The sequence below is a fragment of the Epinephelus fuscoguttatus genome, linkage group LG19 (genome assembly GCF_011397635.1).
Source record: "Epinephelus fuscoguttatus linkage group LG19, E.fuscoguttatus.final_Chr_v1".
In the NCBI taxonomy this organism is placed as follows: domain Eukaryota; kingdom Metazoa; phylum Chordata; class Actinopteri; order Perciformes; family Serranidae; genus Epinephelus; species Epinephelus fuscoguttatus.
The window spans coordinates 24,589,759-24,606,232 of NC_064770.1; the positions used below are offsets into that span (position 1 = coordinate 24,589,759).

A 16,474-nucleotide genomic window follows, 5' to 3' on the forward strand; every position below is an offset into this window, starting at 1 on the left:
CAATATTTTGTTGGATAAAAACATGTATTTTTAAAAGATTAGATCTATGTTTTGTTCAATGGACCCTTTTAGAGCCGACGTCAAAATGACGTCCGTTTGTTAGCTGGAGGCTAAACACGACTCTCCACCGCTGGGCTGTAGGCTACAAAGAAGTCTGTCATCTTGTTGTGTTACTGGGGGCCAGAATAGAAGGAGTCATGGCTCAAAACCGAAATTTTTATCATTTCCTGTCAACAAAAACAAAGGCAACTAGGGTTAAATGCATAAGACAAAAGGACTAAATGGAGTCGATCATCAAAATCATCATATCAGGTTAGGGAAAAAGTATTTAATGTTGTAGGGATGAATAACGTTATGTGTATTTAGGGTTATCATGTCCACCTCATCAGGCGTTGAGGAGGTATTAAGAGGAATATTGGATTTCTCCCTAACACTAACTTTTTAGGGCATTAGCTAACGTTAGCTTCAATAGCAAAACGCACTGGAGGAAACTGTTCGAGGTGTTGTTCTCCTTTGTAGGATTGGCATAGTAATTAACCACAAAGCTTCCTGTGACATCATCCATATACTGAGTGAGAACGTACGGGTCGGCCAGTCTGGTCCCGTTGGTCAGTGTTTACTCATTAAAGTAACGCTCATGGTCTCGGAGAGTGAGTGACCTGACATGGTGCGTTCGTAAATTCAGTGTGACGCTCTACACAAATGTGGACCCTGTTGTTTGAAGAAACGGAGCGTTATATTTCTGTATGAATTCACAAACAATTAAGTCAATCACCGCTCTGCCGCTCCGAGGGTGTGGTGCTCTGAATAACAGCACAATAGATTCCGATAGCGCTCTGAATTTTACAAACTATTCCCAAATGCACCACTTGTATCATCTTCCTCCATTGTCTAAAACAAGCCAACAGAACATGCTAGCCAGCGCCAGCTAATGTCTGTGGAGAATTGTTTTGCCTCCAGCTAAGCCCCGCCCACCAACAAACATCATACTGTTTACTAACAGAAAAAGGGTCTTTAAATTTTGCCTTTTAGACGTTTCAACGGTCAGGAGCTATTGGGATCATTCATCAGTTATTTGGATTCCATGAAATCGATGCTCTGCAGGCAACCACTGGAATCTGATTCTAGTAATATCAGTGTAGCCTAATCTTTAAGCATTTAAGCAAACAAACATGAGAGGAGGTATCAATCTTCTCATCTAACTCTCAACATAAAAGCAAAAAGGCTCTCCTCAAACTGTCACGCTATTACTTAAAAAACCCGTCACTCAGTCTTAAAAAAAACAAGTTTTAATTCCTGGCAAAACAATCAAATCATTTCTAGCAGGGTCAACACAAAGGGTACAACGGTTTATCCCAAGTGTAAAACCTCTGGGGTGCTCAAAACTACAGTGGTGATAAACACCATCAGTTGTCTTAGAAAGTAAGGTGTTACTGTGAAGGAAAATGTTTACTGTGCAAATTAAAAGCCTCAAAATAACTGACTTAATCAGACCACTTAGCCCTGACAATACTATTCTAAAAATAGCTTTCAAGGCCACTTAACAGCATTAAACAGATGCAGCCTGGGAACACAGATAGCCTTTCCACTGATGCATCCCGGGTGGCTGCCCTTGAAGTAGGTTTGTCTTTTTTTTCTTTCAGATTTAATGAAGTGGGAGAAGAAGGACATTTGGGTCACATCCTGCACAAGTGGCATGTTGATTTTAAGATTAATAGGATATGGAGAGTTCGTCTGATTAAATTATCTGCGCTGTTTTGTCCATCATCGCAGCTGCTGATTGGATTCACACTTCACATCCCCTTAAATAAGCACAATTAATCATAAAGACTGCGTCAGAGCCACACACCCATTTTTTTCCTCTTTTTATTCAGTGATAAATAATTTCCTATGATCATAGGCTTTATGTGAAGACATCCGATCAAGGCAAGAGACAAATTAGAGGGCACACATTGCCACCATTAGAAAATAATAGCAGAAACAAAAACAATGAGGTAAGAAGTTCTCTTTTTTTATACATTTGTGGTGCTTCTATTTCTGTTACCTATACTGTTGAATGCACAGTGCTTCCTAATACAGAAATCCTGCCTTTTGTGTGTCTGTACATTATTAAACAAAAACAGGTCATGGCACAATACTGAACCAACCAGGACAGGGAGGGCACTGCAGAGTGGAGAGTTAGCAGTATACATCGTCAGACTGAGAGGGAGAAAAGCTGAGCAGGAAACAGAAATACAAAACAAAAAAAAAAACTATAAGACTTCGCGACTGAGCTCTGTGATTGAGTCAACACACACACACACACACACACACACACACACACACACACACGCACGCACGCACTTTGCAGAGAAGATCTGTGTGTCAGTAGGTCGTATGCTCCCCACATTGTTACACGTAAACATGTAAAGTAGAAGCTTATATGTGGGTTATTTTTTCATACATGTGGAAGACGATAAAAATAAAATTAATCTGCAACAATTTTGATAATGGATTGTAAATCTGTGGGATATAATTTGGTTCAGGGAAGGCTGTGTTAAGGTCCCAGTAAAATAAACCCAACTCATTTCTGAGATGGAAGAGGTTTGACTCATTATTTTGAATAATGAGTTTGAAAAATAAGGTGAACAAATACAGAATTTGGTGCTTTGTATAGACCGGAGGCTTTTAATCTGTGAATAAACGGCCATGAATCAGCTTAGAAATCATCAGAAAACTCCAGCGACTCTCTTTTCAGCTCCAGAACTTGCCTGAGAATAATCATGTTTTCAGTTTTCTTCTGTATTAAAGTAATCCAGTGATAGTTGTCTGTATATCTACAAGGACATTGCAAAAAAGAATATCTAATTTGGCATACTTTTAATGGTGCCAATTTCAAATATAGCCTTTCAACACACACAGCATAACTCACTGCCTCCTTCTTCCTGTTTACATCCCTTCAGTTCTCCATATTATGGGATCTGTAGTTCTAAAACTTAAAAGTCTCAGTGAAACAGAAGTTAGAGCGTCTCTATGTTCTGTACTGTGACGTATTTCTCAGTGAAACAGAATATTTCATCAGTGTACAGTTACAAGGGGGATTTAAATCAAATCCACATCATATTTTGATTTACAGGAAGAAAACATGATTGGATTTTGACGTAAGAAGAAGAAGAAATTGAGTTTTATAGATAGTTGCACAAAATGTCTGGCGATGATATCTAAAAGGGTGAAAAGGGCTTCTTTTTTTTTTATCTCATCATGAGATCAGAGCATGATTATGCCCAAACCAAAATTAACCTTGGACACAACCTTGATGGAGGCAAGTTAGCTGAAAAGTTTTGTTGAGCCGAGTAAAGCATGGTTTTAAGGGTCACACTGATCTGCACCTCGCTGTGTCTGGGTGTTCTAAGTTAAAAGCTGGCCTTGTAACAAAATAAGCAATTTGAAGACATCACCTTTGGCTCTATGAACATCTAATAGGCGAATTTTCACTATTTTCAACAATGAAAAGCCCCAGTATATGGATTTACACTGAGACAGTGGTGACTGTCAGTGTGTGTGTGTGTGTGTGTGTGTGTGTGTGTGTGTGTGTGTGTGTTTCACATTCACTCGAGAGCAACACACTGAGGCGCAGCCCCAAGCATGGACCTGACCTGCAGTCCCTGTGCCTCCACTGTTGTACAAAACAAAAATTGCTCCTGGCTCGCTCACTTCCGATCCGACATTAAAGGAGAATACCACCAATTTTCAGCATTCACATATGTTATTTTTACACCTTAATGTGACCTCAACTTCTATTTATAAAAAGTCAGTACTGTCTGCTATAATTACAGATATATGAGTTCATCACAACTCCTCGAAAATATAACACCACAGTGATGTAACACCTTTGAAAAATACTTTGAAAAGGCCACTATGTTTGTGGCTGTACTTAACCGAGCTATTACTACAAATACAGGAGGTGTGTTTATGTTCAGATGATTATTCTCTAAATTCACAGTCTTCTAGTTATTGGCAAAAGATGTGTATCAGTGTCATGGGTTTAGCTTAGCAAAGTAGCTCACTAATACTCTGTTGCTGTCCATATAAATAACATAATGCAACTTCTTACATTGAGTGGCATTCTCCTTTATGGTACTTGACCTCCTGTTCTGCTGCACAGGGAAGTCGCCCCTCACTGCTACCTGCACCTGAGCTGCAGCTGGTTGGAGACAGCACACCTGCACCTTCCTCTCGTCCACAGCAGCCCGTGAGCTGGCCCAGACAGCTGTGCTCACAGCTGCTCTCCCCAGCCACACACCTGGGGCCTCGTGAAGTGACAGGCAAGAATAAACCCTGCTCTAAAGCCAAGCTGGCAGAAAACCACCCAGTTCCCCTCAAGGATTCAGTTCAGTGAACCTCAATTACACTCAAGCTACTTCAGTGGAAAGGCGTTGGTGGGTGGGGAGGCATGGTGGGGGTGGGAGGAGAAAATAACAATAAAAAAAAAAAAAAACACAAAATGTACAACAACAGAATAACACACAACTGAAATAGCTAAGAGAAGCCGAAAATAGCAACAGGAGCAGTCGTGTCGGCACAGATGTGTGCCGAGGGCGGTGCAGCGGGCGGCCGGGGGTCAAGTTGAGGAGTGGCTGCAGTGGTCCTCAAGAAATGTGCGCCAGCATTGTGGCCGCAGTTGCCATGACAGCAGCACATTAAGCACCCTTTTACAAAGGAACAACAACAGAGACAGCCGTATTTTAAATCAACAGTGGCAGGGTGCTGCGACAGCCTCGGCTGCCCTCTCTCCCTCTCACCCCCGCTTGTGCCCCGTGTCCCTCCTCTTAGTGTTTTGTTCGTTTTCATTTTTTAGTCGTTAGGTACTCCGTGGTGCTGCGGTCCCTTGACACATAATCAAAGACTCCCCTGTTTCAGGCTTCGGGCCAGAGTTTGTTGTTTTTGATTTTCAGTCACTGTGTGTTTTTGTAAATCCCATGAAATTTTCAGAGCCTCTTATGTCAGTCCAGAGGCGGGCACGGTCGAGTCCTCAGCCTGGGAGGCAAACTTTGCCTGCAAACAAAAGTCCCACTATGGTGAAGAAGATGGAGAGGACAAAGAGCACGTACGAGGAGCCGACCACTGTGTTGTTGGGCAGCTTGTACGGCTGGCCTCCCACCTCGTTGATATAGAAGCCTATGGGGAAGATGAGCGCCGCCATGCAGAAGAGGATCACTGGAAGGAAGGAGTAAGAGAGAAGGAGTTAGTTTACTGTGCACTTATATAACATATAATATGATTCTGTACAGACACCCAGTTATACTCACTAGTTTAGTGAGTACTAAAGTAGGTGTAATTCATGTCTGGAGTCATTTGACTGGCACTTACAGGGTTTAAGAAATAAAAGATGGGACGCAAAAGGTCTCAGTCTGTCTTTTAGTTTTTGTTCTCCACACTAGATGCAGAAAATTAAGCATGAACTCACTCAACTTGAGCAGGAAGCATAGGCTGTGCAAATTGAATTCAATTTTAGTAAGTTCATTAGCAATGTACAATAGTGCCTTTCAAATGGCTTTGAAGGGGCAATTACACAAAGCAGACTCATAGTACGCACCACGATCATGTCTTTTTTTGGGAAGATGTGAAAGAGACTTTCAGTCAAACGCACTCTGACAGTAACTGCTTCATTTAAACAAAGGTTATGTTATAGAATACACAATGTTCTGACAAACATACAGCAACAAAATATCAAGCAACAAATCTGTGAGGCTCAGCCAAACCAACATTTGGCAGTAAATCTTTTTTTTTTTTTTTTTGCTCTCCCAGACTGCAGAGATGATGGACTGATTGCTCATTTCACAACAATGTCTTCATTAAAAAAGGAGACAAAGAGAGCAGGTGCACAAATCACTGTGGATGCTTTAATTTCGTGACACATCTCAACATTCAGTTTATAATTACCATGGCAGCAATTACAGAAACTCAACATTTGACACCATGATCATTGTATCAGTGCTTTAGCTCGAACTTTCCACAAGCGCTGGCAGATGTAATTGTCCTGTATAAAGACTTCTGTTCCAGATGAAGACACCTCATTCAAAATCCCACTGACATTTGTCACCACTTTAGGAACTAAAAATACAGCCTTAAACAGAGCCTGTCACGCAACAGTACGTCATGAGGATCGCTTCTTTTGTCTGAGTAAGGACACTAGTTTTTTAAAAAACAATCTAATATCACTGTTTGTCATATTTCTATCTTTTAGCAGCTTTTAAAAGACAACATTTCCCAAAAGCCCTTGACCTTCACAGGCTGATTGTCTTGTGTCCATGGGCGAGTCAAGGTATAAGTTCAGACATGCCTGTGATTTGCAGCAGAGAAAAGAGGAGCAAACACTGTAAAAGTGTTAAGACAGCAGAGATTAAAGCTGACCGCCCTGTAGTTCAATGCCTCCATGAAAAAAGTCAAATTGCAGTTATAGTTTACATCGATGTGTGTGAAAACATGGATGCCTCACACACATCTTCCCCCCACGAGCACAGAAGATCTACAATCAGTACAGTTTCAAGGTGGGCACCAAAGATTAGTGTCACCAATTCAGTATCTGACTAAGGTCCATGTTTATACGACAACGATTTCAACCAAAAACGATAAACTTCAGTTGCGTTTTGGCTGATCTTTTATAGCGGCGTTTTGGATGCCTGAAAACACGTATTAAAAACAGGTCCCAGAGTGCAATGGACGGAACGGAACTTTTTTCAAAATGAAAATGAGAAACAATTCCGTTTTCAGCGGATCGTTTTCATGTAAACATGGCCTAAATGTAACCTCTTCTGTTCTTGAGTTGTGACGTCAAATAATGGCCAGAAAATTGTTCTTGCAGAATATTATAATGCCACAGTGAAGGTGACCTTTGACCTTTTGAAAATAAAACGTCATCACTTCATCATTTTATCCTATCAAACATTTGTGTAAAATCTTGACATAATCAGTGCATGAATTGCTGAATTATGGCCAAAAACATGTTTTGTGAAGTCATAATGACCTTGACCTTCGACCACCAAATTCAAAATCAGCTCACTCTTCAGTCTGAGTGGACGTTTGTGCCAAATTTGAAGAAATTCCCATAAAGTGTTCTTGAGGTATCGTGTTTCTGAGAATGAGACAGAGGCAATGTCACAGTGACCTTGATTTTTGACCAAAAAATCTAATTAGTTCATTGTTGAATGAAAGTGGATGTTTGTGCCAAAATTTAAAGACACTCCCTCAAGGCGTTCTTGAAATATCACGTTCATAAGAATGGGACTGACAACCCAGCTATCGTCGGTGCAGAGGCATGAAAAAATAAAAGCAATGACTTTAGCAGAGAGCTTTGGGAGGATGTGTGAGGTAGGAGTTGATTAGAGGGCGTTAAAATTCTTCTTTTAAATATAAATGTAATGACCCAGATAAGTCCCAACCACTCGACAGTGTCAGCATTGGCCTGACAAGATTCAGAGCTGATTTTAAACAGCAGATGGTGTGTTGGTCATTTTCAACCCATGAAATTATGATTTTTATAAATTTGGTAAGAAATTTACAGTCGTATCATTTAGTTTAAAGCTCAAAAATCACATGCAGTACCTCTTTAATAATGTTAAAGTTACCCGTTTACCTCTACTGTCAACAAACAGAAAAAAGGAGACATCAAATAAGCACAGTGTTCAAGTATGAACCTGTAAACCCACCACAACCACACACACATTTTAAAGACAGGGCCACACACATGCACACCGCAGATGTACTTATAATTCTAAAAATGATAACATTCACTTTTTACATGTTCTGTTTGCCATCCTGTTGGGTCGTTTCCTTAATCCCACCTTTAAATTACAATATTTCTGATATAACTCAAAGGCAGCCAAATGTTTTGGCAAATCTCTACAAAGCATCCCTCAGGTAGATGATTTATTTTCAGCTTTGAAGTTAGTAAAGTCAATCTTTTGTGTTGCTTTGGGCAAATATTTGTGGGTAAAACCATACTGAGCTCACCACAAATATACAGTATTTTCAGACACCACTTGAATGCAGCATTAGTTTCAGTAAATGTTTCTCCAAGAAGCATAAATAAGCTCTCCATAACAACCTTAGGCTGATTAACAATGTTTAAGGCTTCTCTACGTGCTTAAAGGTGCAAATCAGATTTCAGGCTTTCTAAACAGCCACATCCTGCTCTGTTTACTCGCAAGTTAGTAAAATCCTAAAGTAGCATTTCCTGAATTAAACAAAGGACAAACATTAGGGGCTGTAGAGGAAGCCACACAGTATGCTGATGTTGTAGTTTTTTACGGCTGCCACTAGATGTTACATAACAGCTTTGATTTCTTGAAATAAACTTTACGACATGAGTCAGACACATCATACACAAACTTACACTGCATCTAGGTTGTGTTTCTTTGAACTGTGGCCGAGTGAAACGGATTAGAAAAGCTGAAGGAAGCAACAACCTTTCATCCAAAACCTTCCACTTTCAAGTTTTCCCCTTTTAGATTAGTTTATAAAACGAATTACAGAGACTTTTTGTCTACTCTGGTGTGATCAAACAGCTTTCTATTTCGGATTTCTTAAACCTGCAGTGGTGAACTTTTGTCTCCCTCCTTTGGCAGTGAGAGTAATTACACAAATTAATAATAAGGTCAATGTATAATTAATTATACACTGTCAGAGCATGCTTAGGACATGGGCTATGCCTGCAAGAGAGCTCACCGTGACCCCCCCTGCCCCCAGGAGCACTCTCTTCAAGTCAATTACTTTCTTTTTTTGCCTTTCGTCCATCCTGTGAATGCTAAGTTTCTTTTTTATCCAAAGTGTAAGTACCAGTATCAAGAAACTTTGCCATACAATGCTTCATCAGCATTGTGAACTTGTCTAAGAAGAGCTTAAATGTAATAGACATCTATTTATGTATACAAGTCCCTCACTTCAGCTTAAACTCAAATATATACAGAGAACTGGGTTTTCATAATCAGGGTATAGGGTTAGAAAACAGAGTCCTCCTCTCAATTCAGCACTGCACTCCTATAACATGTCAGATTCACAATGGACAGACGATAAGAATCAATGGAGCAGGCTAATATAGCCTCGAGCTGCTTAAGCTGGCTTCTTTCTGACTCTACACCTCCAGATTTATTTTTCAAACTTTTAATCGTCAAGCCAAACCGATGCTGACTCAAGCGACATCCCTTGCAGCAATTTACCAGACTTCAGGCAGCTCCGTCTGGAGTCACACCTATGAAGCAGTGCTCCCCAGGACCCGCAAACAAACTCTGATGTGTAAAATCAGTGGAGTTCCCCTTTAGCCACATTTATAATTGGCTTTTTACAAGCACGCATGTGCGTGACCAAAGGAAAATAACTCCCCTAAAAAACAGTGAGCATGCTGTGATGATGAGCACAACATGTTCACAGCTGTGGAGCGAAGCAGAGGCGGAGTCAGTACCAAGTCTTATCGTACTGTCCAGGAAGTAGGGATCTGTGATTGGATAACAAAGTTGTCACTTATTAGGATGGCTCCTTTTCTCTTCTGTGTCCTTTGAAGATGTTTTTGCTGAAGCTTTGGGTCCAGCTCTGAGTCCATTTATGTCGACCACAGTGACGTTAAACAACTGTGAGACTCTGGTGAATCAAAGATCAATAGCTGTGCAGAATTTGTGGAACAGCTTCAGGTATTAAAAATAACTCTTATTGTTGCATTCAAAGCGCACAGTCGGATGTTTTCGACCAGCATTCTTTCCTGGACTGATTGTCTGTTGTAGCATGGTGGGGGTGGGGTTGCAGTGTGTACAGTACAGTGTGTAATCCATTTGGTGACAGCACAGGAAGCCATTTTTAGCCATCACCTTTTTACTCTATCTTTCCAATTAGCAGAGCTGTTCAGTACCTGAGGGACGACTTTTCCCAGTCTCAAAAATCTCATCAGTGTTGCCTTTAACAGCTTTCTTGTGTTATGCAGCCAGGGGAGTCTGGAGTGGAGCAGAAATCTAGATGTTCGGATTAAAATACATTTTGTGGCTGGAATTCTGCCAATCAATTATCTATGATTCACCCCAGAGTAACCGAAAAACTGCTCAGGAATAACCTGAGGAATGTTAGACAGAGCTCAAGGCGTTGACCTGGCCTCCTTATTCCCCAGATCCCAATGTGATCATCTGTGGGACATGCTCCCACCTTACAACCCACAGGACTGCAGAAATCCACTGCCCCGGTATCAGACACCACAAGAGGTTCTGTGTCCATGCCTCGAAAGGTCAGAAAGGTCAGAGCCAAGGTGGATCCATGGAGGACCCACCATGGATCGGGGGTACCTAGGGCACAGCCCATAAAAGCACAATCAGATTGGGATCTGGGGAATTTTAAAGCCAGGTCGATGTCTTAAGCTTTCTGTCACCTTCCTCTCGCCTTCCTCGGGTCATTCCTGGCAGTTTTTGCAGTGTGGCATGGTTCATTGTTCTGCTAGAGGGGGCCGCTGCCATCAGGGAGTGCTGTGCCATGAGGGGGTGTGCTTGGCATCCACAAGAATGCAAGAACCCAAGGTTTCCCCCGAAGAACATTGCATTGAAACAAGATGATCAATGTTATTCCCTTCACCTGCCAGTAACTTTAATGTTTAGGCTGATCGATGTAGATAAAATAAACAGACAGGAATATTTGTTTTTGACTAATCGAGCAATTTAAATACCTGACAAATCCGAGTGCAGTCTTTACAGCACGCTGGTGCAACAATCATATAAAAACTCAATGCTGCCATCAATCAGGCTGACTCATTTATTTGCAACATTATCCACAAGGTCCTAATGAAACCAAAGATATCCATGGGATAGCAATCATAGTATAAACAGTGTCTCACAATATATAGCATAAAATTGAGTGTAAGATTCATGCAGCTACTTGATAAACTAAACTGTTTTTAATAGAGTTATGGTCTTATTAACTGTTCATATCACTGTACTTTCTGAAAAACAGAACCCCTGACATGTAAATGATTACACACTAGTGTATACAATACTTTCAGAAACAGTCCTTAAAGAGCCAATTAGATGCATGTTGTGCTGACTCAAACAGGACAAATGTTCCCACCTGCCAGCATAAAGCACAAATGAACGATGTCTGATAAATCTGCATCACAAAGCACACACAAGATATATTTAGGTCTATCATTTTGCCTGCTCATTGCCTCAGCCATGTGTTAATCTATGATGGGGGTAATGATTGCAAAAGGATGCGGTGAACAGTAAGCTAAGTGGAGCCAGAAATGCGTAGCTCAGCATCATTGCTGCAAGCTTCACCAGTAAGTTAACTGAATTGCACCTCACGGTCCAATGCTTCTCTTAAGTGCCTGAACTGATGACACCCCACCTGCAGCTGGTGAAACTACAACACCTTATCAGCTAAGGTGTTGTAGTTTCACCAGCTGCAGGTGTTGTAGTTTCACCACCTGCAGCTGGTGAAACTACAACACCTTAGCTGATAAACTAATGACTTATAGTTACTAATCTATAGTACAGAAATTCACTTTGCACTTCAATATTAGACCTGCAACAAGTCTGTTTTGATAATAAATTGTGTTCATGCAAAAATGGCAAACATTATCTGATTAAAACTTTTCAAATATGAGGATTTGCTTCTTTTCCCGGTCTTACGTGACAGTAAACTGCGTATTTTTGGTATTCAGTAACAAATTAGATTTCAGACATAAAGGACATTATAAAATGGGAACAGGATCAACAAATAGTGTAATTAAGTGCTTGTTTACCAACTCAAAACTTGAAGTTATGTCTCACAGTTTTATGTCTCCACTGACCAGTCAAGCTGCAGTTTACATGTCTCTCAAGACTTTTAGATTATTAAGTGTATTTTTTGGCAAAAGGTGGAGGCTTCACACACATTTTCTACCCGGCAGCACAGAAAATCTATATCAGCTCAGTTTTAAGATGGACACCCAAGATTAGTGTCACTAATTCTGTATCCGACCAAATGTCTCCCCTTTTATTCCTGAGATAAGAGGTTGAATAATGGTCAGAAAAGTGTTTTTTTTTTTTTTCCAGAACATTATAATGTCATAGTAAAAGTTGACCTTCGACCTCTCAAACATTTTATCCTATTAGACATATTTGTGAAATCATATCAAAATTTGCATATGAATTCTTGAGTTCTTGAGGTTACAGTGACCTTTGACACCAAAATATAATAATTTCATCCATAAGTCAAAGTGGACGTTTGTGCCAGATTTGAAGAAATTTAGCTGTTCTTGAGAAATCATGTTCACGAGTAAGGGACAGACAGTCGTGCAACCCACAACCCGCAAAAATAATGTCACCAGTCACGGCTGTCGTCAGCACGAAAGCATATAAAGTGATTTAGTGTCAAGTCACTCTTTGAAATAAGGTTTCTGTTGTTGGTGGATCAGCCATAAAGTAGTCTCTATATACAGACTCTACATTCAGTGAATGTAGAGTCTGTAGGCAAACCCTGGATATCTTATCTCTGGAAGAGGTGTGGAAGAGCCCTGGTTTCTGGTTGTAGGCTGTTTGTAGTCCACATCGTATTGAAGTTGGAAACGGAAAATCGCCTCCTCCCCCCAAATCAAACCAGAATGCCAATAAATCGGGGGTCTGCCCCCAGAGGCTGTATCGCCGTCTGCCGGAAGTCAGACGCCAAATACAGCCGATGGGTTCCGAGAATGGCCATAAAAGGTATTTGGGGCTGTAATCAATATCAGGGGAGGGAGGGGAAAATAAATGTATTTTGTAATTTCATCATTAACCACCACATTTTCTGCAGTTACTGTTAATATAATGTAAGAAACATATTTATTATTTCCACCTCCACAGATGACCCTCACACCTTGGAGAAACACTGCTGGTGTGTGTGTGTGTGTGTGTGTGTGTGTGTGTGTGTGTGTGTGTGTGTGTGTGTGTGTGTGTGTGTGTGTGTGTGTGGCTACACAGAGGCGGGTCTGTGCTGGTCATACAAAGCTGTCCATTCAGGTGCCGTCGGCCGAGAGCCAGTTACACTACAGACTGCCCACCTCCTCTCAACCTTCATCACCTGGTTGCCCTGAATGCACCACCACCCCCGTCTCCTCACAACCAGCTTCACTTTATTCTTCGTCTCTCCGCGTCCATTTGTGCCTTTACATTGGCTCCTGACCTGTACAAACATGATTATTCACTCAACGTGCCGTCTTTACTCGACACTTCCTAAGCCCCCACCCATTTCCTCACTTAACCTCTCACCCTCTCCCGACAGTAGAGAGGTGTTCGCCATCAAAACTACAAGTTCAGCAACATCAGAGGGGGGAAAAGCTCATTTCAGTTTCCAATTTTGCCTTTTCAGCCCTCTCCTACACTTCAAACAGGCTCTTGAGATACAAGAGAATCCCAGAAAGACCATCAGTTGCCATGGTGTCAGTGAATGGGGGCCCTCAAACAGAATAAAGTGATGATTTCACATATTTTTTAATACAACAAACCAAGTTTCTTCTCCCTCGTGCCTAAAATATATCTCGGGTCCCCCCGTCTGGCTCTATTTCCTGATTTAAAGTGATAATCATCATCATGCGTTAAACCCGTTGAAAAGAACAATATACCTCTTGTCTAATATTGCCAACAGAAGCTTAACAAGGGGACAAGGGTGACAGTTGCTCACTGTTTCCATGGCAACCGCCTTACTTTCCTTGAAGTGTGATTGTTAAACAATGACTCAACGCCATCCAATTTAGCTTGTGACACAGATTTGTGCTCACCGGACAGACAGACAAGTTTGTGGGGAAAGTGGTGATTCATCAAGAACTTGCAAGTGATTAGGGAGCGTTACAAAACCTAATTATCAATCTGCATTTGGCCTGGCTGGTATAAACAAAAACAAAAAAACTTGAGGAAAACACTGGGTGTTTGTTCAAATCTGCAGAACAAAAAAAAAAAAAAAAAAAAAGCTGCAGTGTCCTGAAAAATGCACCCAGCTTTCAAACAATAACACAGAGCTTCACAGGCCACCGCTCCATCTGTACAAGTGTGCTTGAGGCCGTCTATTCCCTTAACTCACCGACCAATCAAACTCCGCCCTCCCACACAGCCTTACGAAATCAGCCCAGCTACGGTGCACGAGATGGATGCTGGGTTATTATCGAGTGCTGGAAGTGCATCTATACAGAAATCGTGTTTGAAAAAAAAAAAAAAAAGAGTGGCAATGTTCAAGGCAAAGAGGGAGAGAAAACACTAGAGAAACGCTGTGGCACATAAGCCACCCACTCGGGTATCAGAGGAGCTGCATTACTCAATAAATCAGCTTCAGGGAGCAAGAGGAGTCGTTAAGCATGCAAGAAAAACACTCATGAATGTGCAAACGCAACCAAATACACACACCCACGCACAGGTTTTCACGTCACTCTCAGGAACACAAACACACAAAAGGTCCTGTATATAGCCTTGGATGCTTCTGACGTCATTTTTATCTGCACATCTGAATTAGCAATGCGTGGCGGGGCCAATTTCTTGCACCTATTCAACCTCATCACTTCTCCTTTTATTATTTCCTGCCCCAAAGAGAGATAATTTTCAAAAGGTTATGCAGTGAGACAGAGAAGAAGGTGAGAAAGCTCCGAGGGAAAATGCGCTGACTGCAAGTCTAGTGTAGCAAAACCATTGGTTCACTTACTGCCAGTGAAGGCGATCCAGCGGGCGTATTTGGTGGCTTCTCGGCGCCAGTGTGATGCCACGAGTAGTCCACAGGTGACTGTGAGGGAGATGATGCCCATGATGATGAAGAAAAGCGTGGTGACCCACTCTGGGGGCAGCCGAGGTGGAATACAGGTCCGGTCTCGTCCGTGAATGGTCTGACATTGCCGGACTAGACCGACTGTAAGGGCACCTGCAGAGAGAGGTTGAATGTTCATACAGTGTCCATTTTGTTTTATTTTATGACTGACCAGCTCACAAAAACACTGGGCACGGGGGTTAATAAAAAGCTCATCAACACCTCAGCATGGGTAAATGCAAACACAAGAGAAGCAGCTTTGTCTACACCAGTGATACTCAACTTACGGATAAGGTGCTGGGGGGCCTGCTGATTGTATTCTAATTCACAGTGACAATAAATTGATTCACAAGTGCCACGGCGGGATCCCCAAGACCCCCCCATAGAGTTCGGGCTAATCTCCAATGTCTCCAATTCCTACAAAACGCCCCTGCATCCACCTGATTTGGCAAAGACGAGCGAGAACAGCAAATAACGAAAGGTTAAAACTGGGTGATTCATGTATTATATACACTGATAAAAATAGTTGTTTGTTTGATAATGGAGCAATTTGTCAGATTCAGAGGATTAGAAGTGAGGACTGCAGGACTGCAGACTGCAACAAGCTTAAACTTCTCCCATGTGCCAAGTGTGAACTCCCACTTAGGATTCCTTCGTATTCAAGAGCTAAATTATCCACAGAGGTTTCTTCCTCTCCAAAACGAACGAATCAGATTATGAAAACCAGTAAAAACACTGAATAAAGCAGTAAGGCATCAGTGTTTCTTCAACGCTATTCGGCCACAAGCCCAGCACCTGCTAATGTGTGCTCACCTTTTTTCTGATCCAGATATTCAGGAGGTTTTTACCAGGAGCAGAATTATCCACAGAGGCCTCTTCCTCTCCAAAACAAATGGACCAGGTTATTTAAACCGGTAAAAACACTGAATAAAGCAGTTTCATGTCAAAAAAAGTCAGTGTTTTTCCATCGCTGCTTGTCGCAGAGGGGTTGCTAACTACTGTGACCGAGGCGAAAATGTGAATGGCCCTATCTAGAGTCAGTGTTGTCTGAAGAAACATGGCGGTGCAACATGGCAGAATCTATGGGCACGGACCTGCTCCCTATGTAGATACAAACAGCTCATTCCAAGGTCACAAAAACACAACGATTCTTATTTTCAGGTGATTATACACTTAAGAAACCATATGTAATTTATTGTATTCCATTTCTGCCAATCTATTTCTCCAAATCCAACACACTGACCCTTTAACTGGCCCCTAACCTCTTGTCATTTTGCAAAAGTAGCCCCTGGGCAAAGCCAGTTCAGTATCCCTGCTCTACACTGTATACCATTATCGATGCTGCATAGAGCAGACATCAAAGTATGGGGAGGCAGTCAAACAGCCCAAGACCTACTGCACACACACTTCATACATGCGAGCCAATGTTTGAGCGCGTGATCCTAATTTCACAGACTACTCTCTGAGCGTGACAGTATGCCTAAAGGCTGAATAAAAAAGGGGAAGTGGGAAAAAAACTACAAAACTTTAAAGGTCTCATTCTGATCAGTGCGCAGCGACAAATAAATGCCTCGATCAACGAAGAGGGAAGACCAAAGTGTAGGAGCTCTGCTGAACAAGTAAAGGAGGAGGAGGAGGAGTGGAAGAAGCTTCTTTAATTTGTCACCAATTCAGTGCTGGCAAGGAGCTGGGGGAGCTGCTCTCACACTGGTGGGCCCGG

The 16,474-nt window shown here is 41.7% G+C and overlaps 1 protein-coding gene across 1 annotated transcript in view; it reads right to left on the reverse strand.

Moving 5' to 3' along the window:
• Nucleotides 1-1,830: 1,830 nt before the first annotated feature.
• mosmoa (modulator of smoothened a) overlaps nucleotides 1,831-16,474 on the reverse strand; it is a 30,851-nt gene continuing 16,207 nt past the window's right edge. The window contains exons 2-3 of the mRNA XM_049561742.1: nucleotides 14,656-14,868; nucleotides 1,831-5,196 (exon numbers count right to left, since the gene is read on the reverse strand). Coding sequence (XP_049417699.1) covers nucleotides 5,012-5,196; nucleotides 14,656-14,868 — 398 coding nt within the window. The 3' untranslated portion in view covers nucleotides 1,831-5,011. The remainder of the gene's footprint in view (nucleotides 5,197-14,655; nucleotides 14,869-16,474) is intronic.